General features: G+C 36.9%; 2 protein-coding genes across 2 annotated transcripts in view; both read right to left on the bottom strand.

Annotated features, from left to right (window-relative positions):
* Positions 1 to 909: 909 nt before the first annotated feature.
* The window catches only part of LOC136267039 (uncharacterized), a 64,061-nt gene continuing 44,459 nt past the window's right edge, over positions 910 to 20,511 (bottom strand). Inside the window, exons 2-10 of the mRNA XM_066062101.1 lie at positions 9,930 to 10,181; positions 9,576 to 9,872; positions 9,419 to 9,528; positions 9,119 to 9,314; positions 8,927 to 9,065; positions 8,589 to 8,871; positions 8,500 to 8,533; positions 1,400 to 1,577; positions 910 to 1,333 (exon numbers count right to left, since the gene is read on the bottom strand). Coding sequence (XP_065918173.1) covers positions 1,162 to 1,333; positions 1,400 to 1,577; positions 8,500 to 8,533; positions 8,589 to 8,871; positions 8,927 to 9,065; positions 9,119 to 9,314; positions 9,419 to 9,528; positions 9,576 to 9,872; positions 9,930 to 10,077 — 1,557 coding nt within the window. The 5' untranslated portion in view covers positions 10,078 to 10,181 and the 3' untranslated portion in view covers positions 910 to 1,161. The remainder of the gene's footprint in view (positions 1,334 to 1,399; positions 1,578 to 8,499; positions 8,534 to 8,588; positions 8,872 to 8,926; positions 9,066 to 9,118; positions 9,315 to 9,418; positions 9,529 to 9,575; positions 9,873 to 9,929; positions 10,182 to 20,511) is intronic.
* The window catches only part of LOC136267657 (hemicentin-1-like), a 45,259-nt gene continuing 42,068 nt past the window's right edge, over positions 17,321 to 20,511 (bottom strand). The window contains exons 8-9 of the mRNA XM_066062806.1: positions 17,514 to 17,792; positions 17,321 to 17,328 (exon numbers count right to left, since the gene is read on the bottom strand). Of these exons, the coding sequence (XP_065918878.1) occupies positions 17,321 to 17,328; positions 17,514 to 17,792 (287 nt within the window). The remainder of the gene's footprint in view (positions 17,329 to 17,513; positions 17,793 to 20,511) is intronic.

Raw genomic sequence — 20,511 nt, 5'->3', positions numbered from 1 at the left:
TAACTATACAACTCATAAAAATATGTACATTTTACTAGCACTTATTACAATTTCACCTGAAATCGAAGCAAACCAATGTCAAACTAGTTACCCAGCACCTTCGTGCGGCGCCTCTAAAATTAATTATCGGGTTAGTGTTTAAGACGTTTGAAGCCTTTTAACAGCTTTTAAGACTTTGCAACCATCTTCAAGGGCCAAAATGGCAAAAATCATCAGTGAGACACTACTAAAAGGTGATTATTTGCTACTTCAAAAATGCAGCTACTAGCAAGAGAATCTGGATCTCCCCAACCACCTACAACTTAGCCTGTTTGTGCCCCTGTAACCCATGCTCTAATGTAACAGTTACGTACAAACAATGCCCTAATCCTAATTGCGCATCCTATCACTAGAAGCACTGTTCCTAATCCTAGGAGTGTTGTTCCTACTCAGGGGTAGATCCAGGGGGGGTTTAAAGGGTTCCATGGAACTACAACAGTGCTTCTAGGGTTAGGACATGCAATTGGGGCATCGTTTGTAATTGTTAAGTTAGAGTATGGGTTAGATAACATTAGAGTATTAGTTAGATATATATATATATATATACACATTTGTAACATTAAAATAATGCAGAAGTTAATTGGCAGTGAGCAGTAGTTGTACAATGATAGGGTGTGACACTCCAGATCTACACCATTGTTGCTCTTCCTAGTTAAGTTGAATAAGCTTGTCCGATTGATCCTACTTTGCTTGGCAGCATCTTTTTTTTACAACACCAAGACTGTTTTTGTTTTAGGGTAAATTATATACTGTTAGTTGGTCATTGCAATTTAATACAAATAAATATTCAGCTCAGTAGGTAGTTAAGAGGCTAACTTTTATTTTTTATTGTTAATATAAATTTACACCCTGCATCTAAACATTCTAGGGTACAAATATTATGATCTCTAATTAAAAAATGGGGAAACACAACCTGCAGAAGCACATTATATTGTGATGAACATTATGTTTTCATGCATGTTGACAACTGTACAATACCTACTACCTACAATAATACTATAAAGTTCAGGGACATCTATAGATTGTGTGAAAGCAGTTTACATGCACATGAATGGAGCACAAGCTATATATTTACAAACTTGACACACAGCACTAGCTATCTAAAAGCTTATTACAATGTGTTTATTTAGCTTTGGCATGATGGCTGGCAGGAATAATATCATAGTGGTGATCTTCTGAGGAGCCTTGAGCAGTAGAGACTGAGTATGCTGGATTCTTCTCTAGTTTCAAACCACTTGATTTATCTACCAACTCATATGCTGGCTCTGGTGCAGCATTGCCTTGTTTAGTATCACTAGTGTAGAACAAATAATAAACACAATTTAATATAGCAGCCATTAACATTTAGCTATATACTAACTTTGCATATGGCTTCACTTCATTACTTAGCTTTTGTTTCAGATGTTTAAACACCCAAACAAGAAGAACAACGTTACACACTAAAGAGACCATCAGCAGAACAGCCAAAACTGCAATTGCTACAACACTGGAGTCAGTACTGTCACTGCTGGTATCAGCACTCTGCTGCAGTTGGAATACTACACAAAAATTCAGTATTACATAGCAAACTTGATTGTCAGTGTGGCCAAGAGTTTGTAATTTATTTAAACTATAAATTCTTCATGATAAGTTATAGTTAAAGAACAAGTGTAGGGAAAATACAGCACGAGGGAGTGTGTCAAGAAGCTACTACAGCACAAGGCGAAGCCCGAGTGCTGTATTTGCCTCGAGACACTCTGGATGCTGTATTTTTTGTACACACAACATAGGCAGTGCTTTAAGTGTTTTATTATACTTGTTGATGCAAGTAATGCTTTTAACTAACTTAACAGGGCTGTAGCATTGCAGAACATCCAGCACACTTGCCCTGGATTTTTAACCATCCCAATCAACACTTATCACTTTCCAGCATCATTATACGTTGACGGTGATAATATTAATATTCTAATGAAGGGACCACTCAAGGGGACCCCTTGGCTATGCCTTTTTATGCCTTGGCTACCATACCACTTATCCGTTGATTACCCAACAATGTTATTCAAGCTTGGTATGCAGATGATGCAAGCACTTGTGGAACTGTTCCACATCTGTGATTGCGGTGGGGTCAGCTTTCATCACTTGGACTACCTTTTAGCTACTTCCCTAATGCCACTAAGACCTGGTTTGTTGTCAAAGAACAGCACCTGAAACATGCTCAACTGCTGTTTGCAAATACTCGTGTTAATATAACCACAGATGGAAGGCCTCGTCTTGGAGCAGCTATTGGATACATTACATAGTATGTTTCCAGTAAAATCACTACTAGGGTTCAAGAATGACAACTGTTATCATCAATTGCTGTCACCCAGCCCCTGTGGCTTACTCTGCTTTTGCACATGAAATCATCAGCAAATGGTTATTTATTGCTCGTACTATACCTAATGTGGATGACCTTTTTCAACCACTTGAGGAATGCATTAGACACACCTGTATTCCTGAAGTAACTGGCCATTCACCACCTGGTGATTTAGAAAGAAATTTGTTGGCTCTTCCCACCTGAATTGATGGTATGGGTATTATCAACCCCATCAGAATGTGTGACTTTGAGTTTTCTGTCTCTGATAAAGTTACCAAGCCTTTGCAATATTTTCTGTTATCTCAGTCTGGCACCTTTTCAAGTGATATTTGAGGTGAAAAATTCTCCATAAAAGCTTAAATTTACTGCTTGAAACTTTCCATGATTAGAGCCACTTTACTAGAAGGAACCACTACTAGTTTGAAGACATCAGTTGAGTTGGTCTCTAAAAAAAGGAGCTTCAAATTGGCTAACTGTCCTTCCATTTCAGGAGCACACTTTCTCCCTTCACAAAACTGCATTCCACAATGCTTTTACTCAGGGGCGTATCTAGACCAATTATGATGCCCGGGCAAACCACTAACCTTGCAAGCAAGTAAGTGAGCAACCTGTGGGATGTTCATACGTACACCCATAAAAATTTGTTTTTAGTGCAAAGCATGGCTAGTTATTCTGTATAGCTGCTAACTCTATCTGTATGGTGCATGAACATAAGCATTTATACAGCCTATCTAGCTAATCGCTACTGCAGGATTGCTACCTAATCAATTGTGGGATGTATATGTAGTAGTAATCACATACAGCGCCACAACACACTTAAGAGATCTTGTGTGATAAGTCCTCCTCCAGTCCTCCAATGAAGATGTGACTGACTCACTAAACATGACAATTCATCCACAGACTGGCTCTACTTCAGTGAACTCAGGTCTACAAAAAATGGCAGCAAAACTGGCAAAAATCCTGGTGATCTCCCACCACTGCGACTAATACAATTGTGTTTTAATAATAGCTCACATCACACATCACACTCCACTCCTAAATCGTACAACACTGTCTCCACACCTCGCTCCACACTGTTTCCCTTGTGTCACGTTGCACCTAAATAAATTTGGGAGCTATTAGAGGACTCTGTTTAGAGCATTATCATGCACCTCACACCATCAAACAATAATCAGACAATATCTAACTAACAGCCAACTGTGAACACTCACATGTCACGTGGAGAACACATGGCACCATTTTCTGATTTTAACTGAACGTGCAGCACTAATTTGTTTCATATCGCACAGCACCCCTTTTTTAGAGAGGGTGCAAGTGTCGATGGCAGGCAGAAGAAGCTGTTGGTAAATGGCGTAGAATTAATGGTAATGGGAGTGGGGGTGGATTTATGTGCTAAACGCGATATTTTGAGTGGCTGTGTAACCCAACCATTTTCTGATGATCGGGCAAATGCCTGGGTATGCCCGGGTGAAGCTACGCCACTGCTTTTGCTCTCAGATATGGAATGGATGCAGCCAGGCTCTCTCAACATTGTGCCTGTGGAACTAAGTTCACTGTTCAACATTCTTTTACATGTCCCAAGGGTGGCTTTCCATCAATTCATCACAATGAGATTTGTGATCTGACAGCTAGTTTACTGACTGAGGTCTGTCATGGGGTTGTAGTTGAATCACATTTACAGGTGAGCAGTTCATCCTAGCTTCTACAAACACTGAAGATGGCGCTTGCCTAGACATTTGAGCTAATGGATTTTGGGGAGGTTGTTGTGAGATGACCTACTGTATATTGATGTTTAAGTTTTTAACCCACATACACCAAGTAATTGTACCACCAATATCTGGCAATTTATATAAATCATGAATTATTGTGTAAGAAGCGATCGTATGAAGCTTGCATACTTGAAGTCGAATAAAGTTCCTTTACTCCTTTAATTTTCTCAGCCACTGGGAGTATGACTAATAAAGTAACAGTTTTTTTTACAAATGCCTTACCTCCCTGCTATCTGATAAGCGGGACTCAAATTATGCAGCTGATGTTTAAGGAGATGTTGATCATCCAAGGGCAGATTTGGTCACTCTTTAAAAACAGCACCAGTTGATCTCATCCAGATAGAAACAACTGATACTGCTGTCACTTATGCAGTAACCATTATTGTTTTTGTATATTTAATTCATCTATATATTATGGCTTCAAAAAAGTTATTTGTTAAAAAAACTTCCTGGTTGTCTTGCTTGGAGCGATTTTCTTGAGTACCCAAATTGCTTCAAGTTTCGGTGATTAGACTATCACTAACTTGTCATGTAATCTGTTTGTTATCGTAGAATGAAGTTCGGCTAGTTTTAGCATTTGATATTGTCATGCATGTGATACATCGTGCCATCTGTGTGGGGTTGTTGCTTCAATTTTCCGTGTCAGACTATCAGTAAGTGTTCATGTAATCTATTTCTAGTCATAGAAAATCAACTATCCTGACCTCTTTGGATTTTCATGAAATTTGGCATAGATATGGATTCTACTAAGAAACTTTCTCACACCAAAATTTGGCCCATTCTATTGATCTCCCTTTAAGATATGACCACTCTAAGTTTATTACAAATAATACACTGGTTTAATAAAATGGCTATAACTTTGTCAGTGATTATCACAAAACCTTTCTGTTTAGAGTTGTGGAATGCTTATTAAATTCTCTTTCATATGATATAAAATCATGATAATTACTCAAAGGAAAAGTCAAACCACAAAAATACGACTTTTTCCTTTGATCTTACTTTTTTCAAAAAGGATATTTCAATTACTTCCATTTTTTGTCCAAATATTCTTCTAATACCCTTCTTTCATGACAGTACGTGGGAAGTTGGTATGGCAAGTAGATCATGAGTTGTGGCTACATACGTAATTTTACAAGCTACCGGGGGGTATGAGTATGAACACTACTATAACAATACAAACTTTTAAATTAAATTATAGTATGGAATCTCATCAGAACATGGCCAAGTTGTAATACACATATAGTTGGAGGCATAGTATAGAAGTATCATAAGGTGGTTAAACAGAAGTATCAATACTCACCATTGCTGAAGCCACACCAATATCCCCTATTGTTATGTATATCGATGCAATTATGATAACAATATGATTTTGGTGCAAACACCAGGAGTCTATAATAGAGATTTTATGAACTCCTGATGCCATATAGTGGGAGGGTTTAGTAGCAAATTATCTTATGAAAGGTTGACAAAATTGTGGAAACTTCACATTAACATTATGAAGTTGGAGGGTAAATCATTCACCAAATTCACAAATTCTTCAGCTAAACTTCCCTGTTATTCTGTAGGACATCTGTACATGTCAGCAGACACTACATCATAGCAGAAACGTTTGGTGGAGGAAATATTTGGTGGAGAATTTGGTGAATAAGGAATGATTTACATTGGAACCTATCTAAACTGGTCAAAACTTTGGGCTGGTCACCTTCAGGCAAGTGGCTGCTTTGACAGGTAGATTAGGGTATAGATATCTCATTTGGAGAATTTATAGTTGGCCTTTATATGGTGGCTATTCTATACAGTCATTGTACCAAATCAAAACCCTCCAACTTCATAATTTTAATAGAGGCCTATTGTGAAGTTTCCACAATTCTGTCTAACGTTTCTCTTACAAAATTTACAATAATTTGCTACTAAACCCTCCCACTATATGGCATCAGGAGTTCTATTATGGACTCTTGATGGTGTTTGTATCAAAATCACGTTGCTATCATAACTGCATCGATATACATAGTAATAAGGGGATATTGGTGTGGCTTCAGAAATGGTGAGTATTGATACTTCTGTTTAATCAACTTCTATACTATGCCTCCAACTGTATGTGTATTACAACTTGACCATGTTCTGATGAGATTCCATACTATAATTTAATTTAAAAGTTTGTATTGTTATAGTAGTGTTCATACTTATACTCCTGGTAGCATGTAAAATTACATACGTAGCCACAACTCATGATCTACTTACCATCCCAACTTCACACTTACTGTCATGAAAGAAGGGTATTAGAAGAATATTTGAACAAAAAAATGAAAGTAATTGAAATATTCTTTTTTGAAAAAAGTAAGATCAATGGAAAAAGTCACATTTTTGTGGTTTGACCTTTTCCTTTGAGTAATTATAAGCATTCCAAAATCTAAACAGAAATGTTTTGTATAATCACTGACAAAGTTATGGCCATTACATTAAACCAGTGTAATAAACTTGGAGTGGTCATATCTTAAGGTAGATCAATTAGAATGGGCCAATTTTTGGTGTGAGAAAGTTTCTTAGTAGATACAGTGTATGCCAAATTTCATTAAAATCAAAGGGTCGGGATCTTTTTGTTGATTTGGTATGGAATGACCCTATACTATAGTAGGATAGTTTTAGTGACTTATAACGTGATGCACATGAACAGTCTGAGTGGGGTTATTTTGTAACATTCCCTGCATAACTGCTTCAGCTTGACAAGCATACACTAGTGCTGCATGCATACTCCCATCATATGACTGGAAGCAGCAGGTACAGTTTTGAAGCCTATAATAGACAGTCAATTAATTAGAGTACTTTGTGAATCTAATTTTTCATCAGTATTAATTTAATTTTTAAAATAGTTCAATATTATAAAATGTTTATGGATTCAAAGGAGTAGCTAACTTACAATGACTTAGATGTACCTAATCTATGACAGCTATAGTTCATCAACTCACAGGCCGTTTATATGGATTCTTAGTGGGATAGTTAACAAAACATTCTTGACTGCTCCATATAAGCATTATAATGCTGGTGACTGCTCTATTAGGGTGTTTTGATTGTTTTAGGAAAAACATCCTGCAAAGAAACATTATACTGTAAAACCCAATCTATCCAACTTGTATAGTACATGATGGCCTTTATCTGGCATTTTCTGTTGGTTGTTCAAGTTCCCACTTTCCGTTCCTGTCCTGTTTTCCTCAAATTCTACTTACCCCTAAAGGCAGGTGCTTTACCAGCTCAACTGTTTATTCCATGGTTCATTAATCAATGCATTGAGAATGAAGAATTAAAGATAGCATGCATGATGATGTCGCATATTAAATGAACTAAATGCCACAATGCAAGTAACTGCATGAACATGTGTGCAAACTATAAACAGCAGAATTTAAAACAGTACTATTTGCTATAGCTATACTGCAAGCAAAATTTTGAGCAGGTGGATACTTCCTGACACCCAGGTTAATTGGGGTGAGCCTTTGTCAGCCACAATCACTATGTCATCTAAGTGCTAACCATACAAACCATGTACCAACAATTAAGCCATTAGTGCTTAGTGCTAATATCTTGCACTAATAGATACCTACACACTGTACATGTCACTCTGGCTTGTCAACCTTGATTTTGTGAGACACTGACCGGTATGTAACATTTATACATGTCATGAACAAAAAAAGTTGTAAGAAAAAGTATGCACCAAAAAATATATTTATGGAAAATATCACTGGCAGGATTTCAACCCGTACCCTACATTAACCACACCAGCCTCAGAGAGGCACTGTACCAACTGAACTGTTTGTCCTGCCATTTCATTTGAACACAGCTGGAGTTTTCTCTACATTATGGCCTTCAACGCACTGTAGCAGACAAAGAAAAAAGTATGTAGAAGTACGCAATAAACTTTGTGAGGTAGCCAGATAATGAAAGTTTCATTTCAAGTGTGAATCATGTTGATAATATGTACGCAGATTGGTGAGTATGCTATACAATAAGTGTTGTCAATATCTTACAAGTATGCCATGATAAGATGGCACTGAGAAGAAAAAAAAAGTTATCATGGACAGGAATCAAACCGTGGACCTTTGGGTCAAAGGTATAACAGTTCTATGTGCGAATACTATGATTGATTGCTATGACGGTTTGTCTGCGGCTTTGACAGGAATCTAGCTCAAATTTTCCTCTATACCGACACCTAACTACAACAAATTTGGAGTTGCCAAGCGATAAGTGCTTAAAGTCCCATGTCAACACACGATTTTCAGTTTTATATGAAAATAAGATAAAAGTACCTAACCACTGCAGATACACATTAACCTATTATGCCATATAGTATATGCATTTTCTTACTTGGTTGAGCACTGGTTGTTGTGGAAATTTCATGCTAGGTTACAATGGTATAAAATTAATACTGCTCTGTTATTAGGAAATTTAATTACCTCTGAGGTACTGTCAAGTGAAAACACACGGAAGAAGTACAGGTATGTTTTCTTTATCACTTCTCTGTTATAAAACACATGACCATCAGGATCAGTAGTGTTATCACCAGCTCCCAGGATGTAGCTCATCCTATAGCCAGGTACATACTGACTGGCATTAACCACAGCAGCCACATAGAATAATGGACATGTTCTAGCGGACTCTTCTAACAGTTCATTGGTTATGATACTGCTGAAGGTTGTAACCACACATTCCCCAGTGACTACAATAATGTAGAGATGGCTGCAATATTGAGCAAAATAAATGTTAATGATTATATATATTTAGTACTACATACCTAAATGGACCATTTTCTACACTAATGGATGGCGTGTCAACTGTGAATAGTGACACTGCACTATTGACATTTGTACTGTCCATATTAATTATCAGCTCTGGTTGTTTTGTGTTTACTACTGATATGATGATGATTGGTGCTATACAAAATAATGTCATAAAATCAATGGATTACAATAATTGTTGGGACAACCTCCAGCTAATGTTCTTGTTGAAATTGTATCACTCTTCTCTCCCTCCAGTGGTCTACCAGTAGTTCCTATCAACCTGACTGCTGTCACATATACACTGTACTCTGTGTATGGTCTGAGGTTGTCAAGAGTGTAGTTACCAGTGAAGTTGATAACATTGACCAGTTGTATTAGTCGGTCACTGCTTTTGTAGTACATCTAATTGACAGAAATAAACAACAGTATTAATATGCAACCATTACAGTTAGTTGTATACAAGTATAGTATGACATCAAGGATGATAGGTGACACAGACAACATACATTGTAATAGTCGATACTACCATGAGGACTAATAGGAACAGTCCATGTGAGCTGCAGTGAATTAATGAGCACTTGAGTAATGATAAAGGATGTAGGTGGTGATGATTTCTCTGTAATATACAATGTAGTTATTATATATTGTATAATGAGTAGATACCTTCAACTATTAGAGCAAATGATGTGTTAACATTTCCTCTCCTATTATTTCTTACATTACATGTATATTGTCCACCAAAATTATTAGTAACTCTACTGATATGAAGAGCGGAGGATGCTATACGACTATTATCCTCATCAGTTGTTGTTTCATTAAACTCAGCTCTTCTTGGTGTCCTCCAGAAGAACATCAAGTTTGTTGGAGCATCCTGATCATTAGTAGCAGTACATGTGATCTGAAACTCTTCACCTAACACTACATGAACTTGTTGTGGTAGTTCCTGTACTATTGGTGGACCTGTATGGTAGTGTAAAATCACTGCTTTATGTAGCAAGCAAGTTATCAATAACATACCATATACTGTGATAGTTGCTGGATTAGACTCAACCTGACCACCTTTATTACTAGCCACACAATTGTACACTCCCTCATCTGATTCCTCTATGTTAGTAATCCTCAACATGTTTGAGTTAGCACCAGACACTACTACACCATCCTTCATCCACTGGTAGACTATGTCAGTACCCAGTGCATTACAAGTGAGCTGTGTTGACTGGCCAGTGAATACAGTATCATCATCAGGGTTGGTGAGGATTTGTGGGAGAACTGTAAGTAAAGAGTAATAATAATCACTAAACTTATCAGTGAAAAAATATACTTATCAACTCTGCTTGAATAGATTTAGCACTAATCCCATCAGCATTAGTAGCTCTACACTGATACTTGCCACTATCAGCTACTGTAGCTCTGTTTAGTATTAAACTACTACTCACTCCATTACTGTGTGTTGTAACTTGTGTAACATCTGAAGTGTATGATTTTCTGTCCTTTTCCCATGTAATAGTTAGTGAGTCACTTCCATTAGCAAAACACTCAAATGTCACTTTATCATTGTTATCAACAAACTGATTTTGTGGATGTCTTATTTATTATTTTTACTAGTTCTTGACTGATTATTCACACTTTATGGAAATAAGATCGAGATACTCTAATAGAGCAGTCAGGAAATGCAGATATACTCTAATAAAACATTCAGCTCTTGAGCATAATCTCAATTTGAGAGCATAATTTTGAGCATAATAGGCTGGATTTTTGAGCACTGCTCAAGAGCATAATAGGCAATTTTCAAAGCGTAATTGGCCCAAACCTACCTGTATATATTGTTATTCTCCTTCAAGGGGAAGCTACAGGAATATAGTCCTATTTTCCCAGCATTCGTGGGATTTTGATATATCTGACTCAACAATATAGCACATTAATCTAACATCCCATTCAGACTATCCCGAGTTGGCCAGAGTGGGCACTCCTTCATCTGACATGTGATTGTATATTTGTATATGTATGTGTTTGTAAACTGTAAATGTTTAGCTATGTTGTATTATTTCCTGTGTATCTGTGTGCTCCATGCAGTGCAAAAGAATAGCTAGTCCAAGCACCAGAGTTTAAACTAATAATCAACCAACCAATCAATCAATTAATCAATCACATGAGCTCAATAGCACACACTCCAAATATTATGAGCTAAAACAAGTGCATAATAATTAATAAGCTTTAATTACTTAGGTGCTTAATAAGTATAGACTTTGTAGCAATGAAGTGAAGAAACAGCTGAAGTAATGTTATGGTCTTCATGTTTAAGCTGGTGGATGATCTTTATGCCAGGAATACCAAAGCATCGCCAGAGCATTATAGCTGCTGTCATGGAGTCTACCAGAAGCACAGGGAAAGTAGTGCCATGATATGTTATGCAGAATTTTTGTCCAACTCCAATGAGCCTTGAATATGCAATACACAGTACATCATAGCCACATTGTAGAATGTTTTTATTCAATAGAAAATCCTGGTTGAGGTCAAACAATTGCAAATCATTATTGTTGACCCAAGTTTATTATCCCAGAATGCGTTCACATTTCATCCTATCAAGGTTTTTTGATATGAAATGCAGTAATAATGTGCAGTGTGTTCATGTTGTACAGTATTTTTGGTGTGCGCATTGCACATTTTAATTAAATTCTTGAAAATCGTCCTATTATGCTGGCATAATGCTTGATGCTTTTGCTAGCCTATTATGCTTGAAATTATGCTGGCATAATCAAATAATTGAATAGGGCATTCATTTAAAAATGAAACTTTCCAAAAAAAGCAGCAACTGAACCCAATGCTTCAACACTTTACTGCAGACCATGCATGTTGTCTACAATGATGATTAAGTAAGACAGGAATTACAAAAGTACTATAATTATTGATCCTATTTGACTAACTTTTTGTAAAACTTTTGTGACATTTTAAATATTCCAAACCCAGCCATGAATTGGTTTTTGGGGCTTGTTTTACCAAGTTTCTGCTTATCTACAGATGATTTTAATGATTCTGTACATTTTATTTGACTCTGTTAATAGAGTACACATTTGCTTTGAGCACTTCTAATATAACTCACATTGAATGGTCTTTGATAGATATACAAAATGATGAACTTTTAGTATTAAGAATTAGCATTGTCATTTATAAGGTAGAAATTAAGTGAGCTGAACAGTGGTTATGACTTTGGGAGTTAGGTACATGGAGATCCCTGGTTCAAGCTTTGGACACCTTTTTTGTCAACCTTTTTGTGCACTTTTTAACTACTTGGTTATTGTTCCATTAGAGTATTTTGAATCCCACAATTTTACATTATGTTGGCTTGTTTTCTTGTAACTTTCAGGGCTGGAGGAAGGAAAATAGAATTAGTCAGGCCATTGTAGACATTGAAATTGCTATTAATATGCATGGTGTTGTCTGAGAGAGGAGTTGCTGCACAGTGTGCAAAGCATGAGCAGTCTATAGGGAGTCTGACAGCAACTAAAAAGTTACATTCTCAGATATGAACTTCAATATCACTCAAATCGTCTAGTGTGCCTTGTTGTTCTTCAAAATTTCTATACTAATAGATAATTGTAGACCTGACATATGGGGGGGGGGGGGGGGGGGGGGGCACAACATGAAACTTGCTATATGGCTGAAATACAAAATAGAAGTTCAAGGGGATCTGCGGTGCATCCCCAGAAGCTGCAAGATTTTGAAATTTCTAAATCCCTTAAAATTGATGCTAAAAGTATGTAAAATGAGCAATGACTTCAGTACAAGTTGTCCCAAATTGTTTTTTGATTTTACTGGGAACCCAGGCATGGCTTCCTTTATCATGTCAGTTATTAGCTGTATTTTATTACGTTGCTAGTAGCAGCTCAGTACATAGTAATTCACTGCCCAACTATAATGTGTAGCTACACAGCTACAAGAACTTTTTGAAAGCGGTATACTATGTACAGCTTCCTGCCGTAGAATACAGCACCTAGGTTGCCAACGCCAGCCCTTTGTTCAGTAAAAAAAGCCAAGAATGACAAGATACTGATGATTATTTCATGAAGATTGAAGTTTAAAGGTGCTGGTTTAGAATCAAAGAAGGAACCTGCCATACGCATGATAATTCATACAATGCAACTGTTTGTTCACGTGATACGTATATAGCCCACAACCTTTTACTTCTTGTACATGTGACTTATATATAATATAGTTTGAGCTGGTCAACTAGTCGGTCCAGCTCCAGATTATTGGTCCAGCTTGGGCCTTGGCCTGACCAACTAGATTATCTCCTCCGTTGCTGACTCTCCACCAGACCCTTTTCTTTCCCGCCCCCACACAAAAGAAAGAAAAGGGTCTGGCTACGCGAGACTAGGTTGTAGGACCAGGTGTCAGACCTTCAGTACTTAAATAAACTAAGGTTCCAAATGGGATACTAGTCACTCTCTAGAGTTCCTTGGATACACATACATGAAATTGACAAGGAGAAAACATGCTGACCACCTGGCAGACTCCTGTAAGCATTCGAGCGTTAATCGGATCAGTGGCTGCAGGTTTGAGGCTGCCCAGGTCCAATCATGAATGTTTTTTCTCCTTTCTCCACCAAAGAGCCGAGAGCATATTAAATGGTCTCTCACTGCAATTTTCTTTAAACCACAATAAGTTCCAGCATGGTTAACTTACACACAGACCAATACTTAAGCCATTCCCTTAGGCAGTTTACCATACTGGTGTAACTACAAATCGCTTTTTAAATCATAACTCCAGAATATTTATCAGAGTTTCACCAGAATTGGTAAGCAGATTAACTTTAACACATCCTTAATGTATGCCAGATTCATGGCAAATGAGTTGTGAATTTGTGATATATATTGGGTTTTGTAAATTAATTAAGTATGTAAACAGAAGGTAAAAAATCAGGCTGGAATAGAAAAGAAAGAAGAAAAAAAACCTGAAGAAATTATGCTTAACTTTGAGAGCTTGTACTACACGAATGCATAGAGCAATTTTGCTGAAATTTGGAATGTGAGGACTGGAGGTTACCGGCAGCTATACTACAATATTATGAAGGATCGTCAAGGTTTGCCTTAGGCACTTACCTAGATTGCAGGTCATCTGGAATTAAGTCACTACTTATTAACTGGCTGCATTTGACAGAAAGTTTTGTTGTCAAGTTTCTGACTACTTTCTGTACAAGTTTTAAATTTAGCCATTGGTGGATCCCAAATTAATCAATTACTTACTGTAATTCCCTTCGAAGACTGAATTAATTTTCAAGTATGGAGGAATGCGTAACTTTGTGTTATAAGGAAGGCAGTGGTCTTCTGTGAAACGAAGACGGATTACAGTTTGTCATTGACTTAATGGTAATTTCATACACAACAATAATATCATAACAATTTTGTTGTACACAAAGCGGTACTTGTGATATGAAGCGATGAACGGGTGATGTCATCTCTTTGCTTCAATTCTTGTTTATTGTGTATTCATGACGTAGTCATGTGATCTTTTGCATACAAATTGAATTGCCATCACATGCTGAGTCTAATGGCATTTAGTTCCATGCGCTAGGATGAAACACTGTCAAGATATGGTAAATCAAAGTAGCAGGTGTAGAGTAATGGCGGACAATAATGGAAGGGCTACTTTTCTTGGCGGCCTAGCAGTGAAGATTCTCTTCAAACAAAGCAACACTTGCAGGTGTAATTTTGTTGGAATTTCATGGTGAGTATTGTATTGTTAACAACTGTGTACAGATAACTAGTTATAATGGCTTATACCAGTGCGTGTACTTATGCCTAATATATCGGGCTTTCTTCCTCAAAGGGTTAATTAATCTGGGCTTTTAATGATGACTTGATGCCTCCATGCACTATCACGTGAGTATGTTGTTTTATTATGTGAAACTAATACTCTTTGTACGTATCATCTTGAACTGGAATTGACCATTGCATATCATCAGTTTTCAAACATGGATGATCCATTCTGTAACCACTACATCAGTCACATCACATGTTGAAGAAATGAACAGTGAGTGCCGGGCTGGCCAATATTACATACAGTGATGAATTGATGAATGGGAAATTTCTAATGGAAGGCCCCCTGGCTACACCACTGCATATATCTGTGACCCGGCCAGTCTGGGAAAACTGGGCTTATTGCCAATTTTAAAGTATCGAGAAATGCTAGTTTTAAGTATTTGTGACCAGATTTTGCAAAACTGATCCAAATTGCACATCAGGCAAAATCAAACTAATACCACCAGTGGATAGCTATAGTATCGTACTAGTAGTTTTGATACTCAGTACCACTCAAACTACTCGAGGCTGGTTTCAACAGATGTCTTTTCTGGGGGGGAGGGGTGTAGAGCTCGAATGGTGGTTTTAGGCCTTGTGAAGGACCTGGCTTGGCAAGAATCAGTTGTTTACTGGTGAACAGCCTGATAATCTTGGCCAGACATTTTTTCTGTGGATTTTGCTACATATCAACCATTAAGGAGCCAGCACAGCCCTGTAAACTCGTCTCTGGACTCCAATGGTGGTCTGCCTCCATTTTGAGGTCTAACTCTTGCCCACTCCACCACCCTCCACCCCTTTGTGAGCACTCGTGATACTACTTTGCTCATCCAACTACTCAGATTTTCTATCTTATTTGGTGGGAAACTCTACAAGCAGCTACAAGTACTGGAAGTGATCTGAAAGGTAACAGATTGATGCATCTTTAGTGTAAATGTCATACGCGTGCTTGCTATCCTTGGAGAGTTATGCTAGCTTGAATTCTTTAAAACCGTTTATCTCGAAACTTCTAATGTGCGATTTGGATTGTTTTTCCAAAATCCAGTCAAATTTAGTGTGTTGTAGCTTGCCAATGATTGAAGCTATGTGTACCAAATTTTCACACATTTTACATCAATTTCTTACCTTCCAGAGCATCCACTGTACAAGTAGCTAGCAGCTAAGTTTCCTGCCATTTTAGATAGTTTTTGAACTGAGGTTAGCTGTATCAGGCTAGCTCCAAATGGGGTGAGAGCCCAGAAGGAGGGCCAGAGGCTGTTCGAAAAATTGAAGAGGAATGTGCAGGGATGAATTAGGCCAAGTTATGGGCCATTCAAGTATCAAAACTGGCTTAAATAAAAAAGGAAAATTCACAGCACAGGTCTTTAGTCAGCATCACGGAGCTGTACAGCCACATACAGCCATCCCTAGGCTGACCATAGCTCCATTAAGGCCCCACACCACACGTACAGATCACTATTGGGCTTGGGAAAAGTAGCCAGCAAAAACAGACCACTCAAGTCTAGCTGATTCTGATTGTGAAATTTGATAGGGTTTATTCATGTAGCTTTGTGTTCTTGATGAAAAATCGAATCTGCTGACATGGGCGATAAGACTGGTTTTCCCAGATCCAGTCACATATATATAGCCATGATTGAAGTAAGAACTAAAATATTAATGTGTATTGGTATGGCTGTACACATAAGTGACCAAAAACAGTAAACCTGCTTTTTATCACTTTTAGTATTTATTATTACTGTAATTATATTTAAAATCCCTAATTTTTCCCTTAAAACACAACATAAAAGAAAGCAAGATCATGCTACAAATACATAACTTAAATTAACCATAAATTCTTTCAACTATTGCAGAGCTATATACGAAAACACAGGTTCTGCTAAAAACTGAAGTATTGCTACAGCTAGAGAGCTATGATTGTTTGTGTGCTGTCCACTCTATGCTAATGGCTAACCCATCACATTAACATCTTCCTCAACCAATGTAATTTCTTGTAGTGGGTATTGCATAGCTGCGACTATAACAGTGTTGTTTTAGTATAGAATTCTGAACTTTTAGTTGTAGTTTAGTTTCAGTACCAGTAGGAAAATTGTTATTTTAGTTGTAGTTTAGTACTTTAAAGTTTAGTTATAGTACAATGGAAAAAATATTTTAGTTGCTATAATTATATGGCTGTTGTATATGCCTGCTATTGCTACTGCTGCTGCTATCACACTGCGGGTACTCCTGCATGAATGCTTCTTTGCTGCAAGTACTGTTGTGGAATTGTTGTTAGCACTGCTGCTGCACAGTCCCTGACTTCAAATACTTTCAGTTTTGTTTTAGTATAATATTAAAGAAAAACAAACTGATTTACGCTATTAAAATAGATTCTAGCTTTAGCAGCTAAAACAACAGTGGCCTAAACTTGCACAGTAAAGTGTTAAACAAATGTGTTGAAATGTCACTATAACCTGCCAGCTTCTGAATCAGCTGATTCAGAAAACAACTTTTCTATGTATTATTATGGGCTAGTATGTAAATGCAATTTTAGTTTTAGTGTAGGTTAAGTAAATTTTATATTAAAGGTTTTGTTTTAGTATAGTACAATTTATGCTTACCTAACAGGTTTTAGTTTTAGTAAACTGTAACAACACAATTAGTTCAAAACACATTACATATGCCACATAATCACACAAATTTTCCAATTACACACATGCAACAGCATTTCTCATATGACCTATACTATTACTGTACTACATTTACAGAATCACAATACAAATTGAACAGCTTCTATCACTACAATCACTGACTATATGTACATACATACCTATAACACTCAAAGTGACATCATGACTCCTCTTACTATTACCCCACTGATTAGTCACAGTACAATAATACACTCCTTCATCAGATTCAACAAGATTAGGAATTGTTAACACTGCTCCATTAACACCAGACACCTTATCAGGAAGACTGCTACTATGTCTCTTCCTCCATTGATACACAAAATTTCTCATATTTATACCACTTGCTGTAGCAGTGAACTGAGCAGTTCCTCTCTTACCAATTACTGGACTAGTTGGTGTAACACTGATGGATAGTTGATCTGTGTAATGTATACAATTTAAGAGATGATATGTCATAGCTATGAAATATGCCATCCAGCCATGCAGCCGAGAAAGCCAGTGCACCACTGTTAACTAGAAAAAAGAAAATAGCATTTTCATGCTTGCATAGCTCCATGGTCCCTTCTCCAAAACACACCATTTTTGCGTTATAGCTGTCCACCAGGTAGGGTAGGCCATACAGCAAATTTGATTGAATTCACACCAGCCATTTGCAAGATATGGGTTTTCAAAGTTTCAATTTTTTTCTTCTTAAGCTGTAGGAAAGCTACAGAGGCTTTGAATTATTTTCACACGCTTTGCAAAAATTGCTATAAAATGCAAACATGTAACTTGATTGCCTCAATCATTGGGACCAATGAAGAATGTATAAAGATGAATCTACATACCAAGTTTACTGTGAATCTGATGAATATCCAAGCAGTAATGGGTATTCATTCATGTTAAAAAACCAAACGTCTGTCGCAGCTACAGGGTAAATTGAGTATGGGAATAGCTTGAAAATTAGTCTGTATATAGGCCATAGCGTGCCTTTTGATGGTTTTAAGACCAATAGAGTTACAGCTACAAAGTTAAAAGCAAAAACCAAACAAGTGTAAAACTGCGGGATCATGATACTCTAATAGTGCAGTCACCATGGAGTAAAAATGGTGCACAAAATGCCAAAGAAAAAAACTTATCAGAGTTCAAACCAGGGACCCGTACCTAACACTTGCATACTTAACCACTGAACTGCTACTATCTTGACTGATTACCTCGCTTATAAATTTCTGCTTTATAAATGATAATTCTAGCTTATAAAGAACTACCAATAGAAGAATTAGACTGTTCTAGAACATTCTAGTATGTTCTATTAGAAGTCCTCAAAAGGTGAACTCTATTACAGTATTATAATAATAGTGAAGTAAAGCATGCAATACAATACATATATAATCTGCCTTCATTGTGTCTGTACAGATAAAAAGAAATGTGAGTAAAATAAACTCTAAAGTCAGACATAGGCTGGTTTTGGGACCAACGTATGAACAGAAGTGAGATCCACACAAAAACAGCCAAGCCTACGAGAAAATGGTGTGGCCTTAATAAACCTGAGCAAAAAAAGTTGTGAAATCAATGGTGGTGGCCAACAAATGTCTACAATGATGTTAATGCTAATACAATAATGGCTGTGTGCATTGTTAAAATATATTAGCATTAACACCATTATAGCCATTTCTTGGCCGCCACCTTTGATTTCACAATCTTAGTTTAACGGCCACATCATTTTTTCATAGCTTGGCTATTTTTGTGTGGATATTAAACACAGCAACACAAATCAACTAGTAACTTGCACAAATACATGTAACTATTAAGTACATGTAGCTAAACAATTCATTGACTGAAAAACAAACAAACAAACAAACAAGAAAGTAATTCAACAGACATGTAAGTAATAAAACCTAATTTAATTACATTGATTAATACTTTAATTGGTTAGTAACGCAGCAGAGGATATAGAAACTATACATACAAAAACCAAAATGGAAGCATTCACATGTTTTAAATTTGTCTATACTGTACAGGGTAATGTGTTCCTCTAGTCCTTTCTAGTGCTCACCACTCTAATAGCTTAGCCAAGAACTTCATGGTGTTAGACCTTCAGTGCTGGATACTGCATATCAGTAATAATAAAGACTTAGGTTTAAAGGAAGAAAATCCATCCCTCCTGGAGGAGGCTGAGTGTGGTACTTGACTAGATGTTGGATGGCCTGCAGTTCAAATCCTGGGGTGGGAGGGATTTTTTCTTTCTTTGGCCCACTTTCTGTTTCGCATTATTAGCTATGTTTGTTATATGTGATCCGCTGAGCAAAAACCGGCCATTTTTGCACAATCATTAGATTCCATTTTATTGCATCTCTGTAATCTATAGTACCAAAAGAGTGGACAGCCAAAGTTTCAGCCTTTTATGATGATTGCTCTTGCAGTTATAGCCCTTGACAGTTGGAACAGTGATAAACTCTATTTGTACAGCAACAATATGGGAAATAAATTACAGGCACTTAGATAATCAACCATAACTCATAATTGAAACAAGCTATATATGAAGATGGGACTTGGCTCAATCTATGCATCATGAACTGGTAAATCAATCAAGGTATAGTGCTTTACCTGTACTACTCTGTGTTTATGGGGTGCCATTTTTGCCAAAATTAGGCATAAATTTTTGTTGAATAAAAATCTATGATTTATGAAATTACACACTGATTTATCACTATATACTAAATCTACACAATAATTTACTAAATCGAGGATTACGATTTACTATATTGAGGATTATGATTTACTAAATCGACGATTACAATTTACTATATTGAGGATTACGATTTACTAAATCGAGCATCACGATTTACAGTAAAGTAAATTGGTTAACTAGCTAGCTACGAGGAGGATTATACGACTTGTTAAATCAAGAAATATACTGACAGTAATACAATTTGCTGTAGCACTAATTGCCTGAATATCGATACTCATAACTCTCACCTGATATGCACTGTAATCACTTGAATATCGATACTATAACCCTCAGTCGATATGGAGGTCACTACACAGAGCCGTTAGAGAATTTCGTGCTCATAATAAGGCATTAACACACAGGCTGACATACGGTGTGCAGCAAATAAAATCAAGTGATTGTTTATTGATCCAGAAACCAAGGATCGA

The sequence above is a fragment of the Dysidea avara genome, chromosome 9 (assembly GCF_963678975.1).
Source record: "Dysidea avara chromosome 9, odDysAvar1.4, whole genome shotgun sequence".
In the NCBI taxonomy this organism is placed as follows: Eukaryota; Metazoa; Porifera; class Demospongiae; order Dictyoceratida; family Dysideidae; genus Dysidea; species Dysidea avara.
This window is presented reverse-complemented; position numbering and strand designations above follow the sequence as displayed.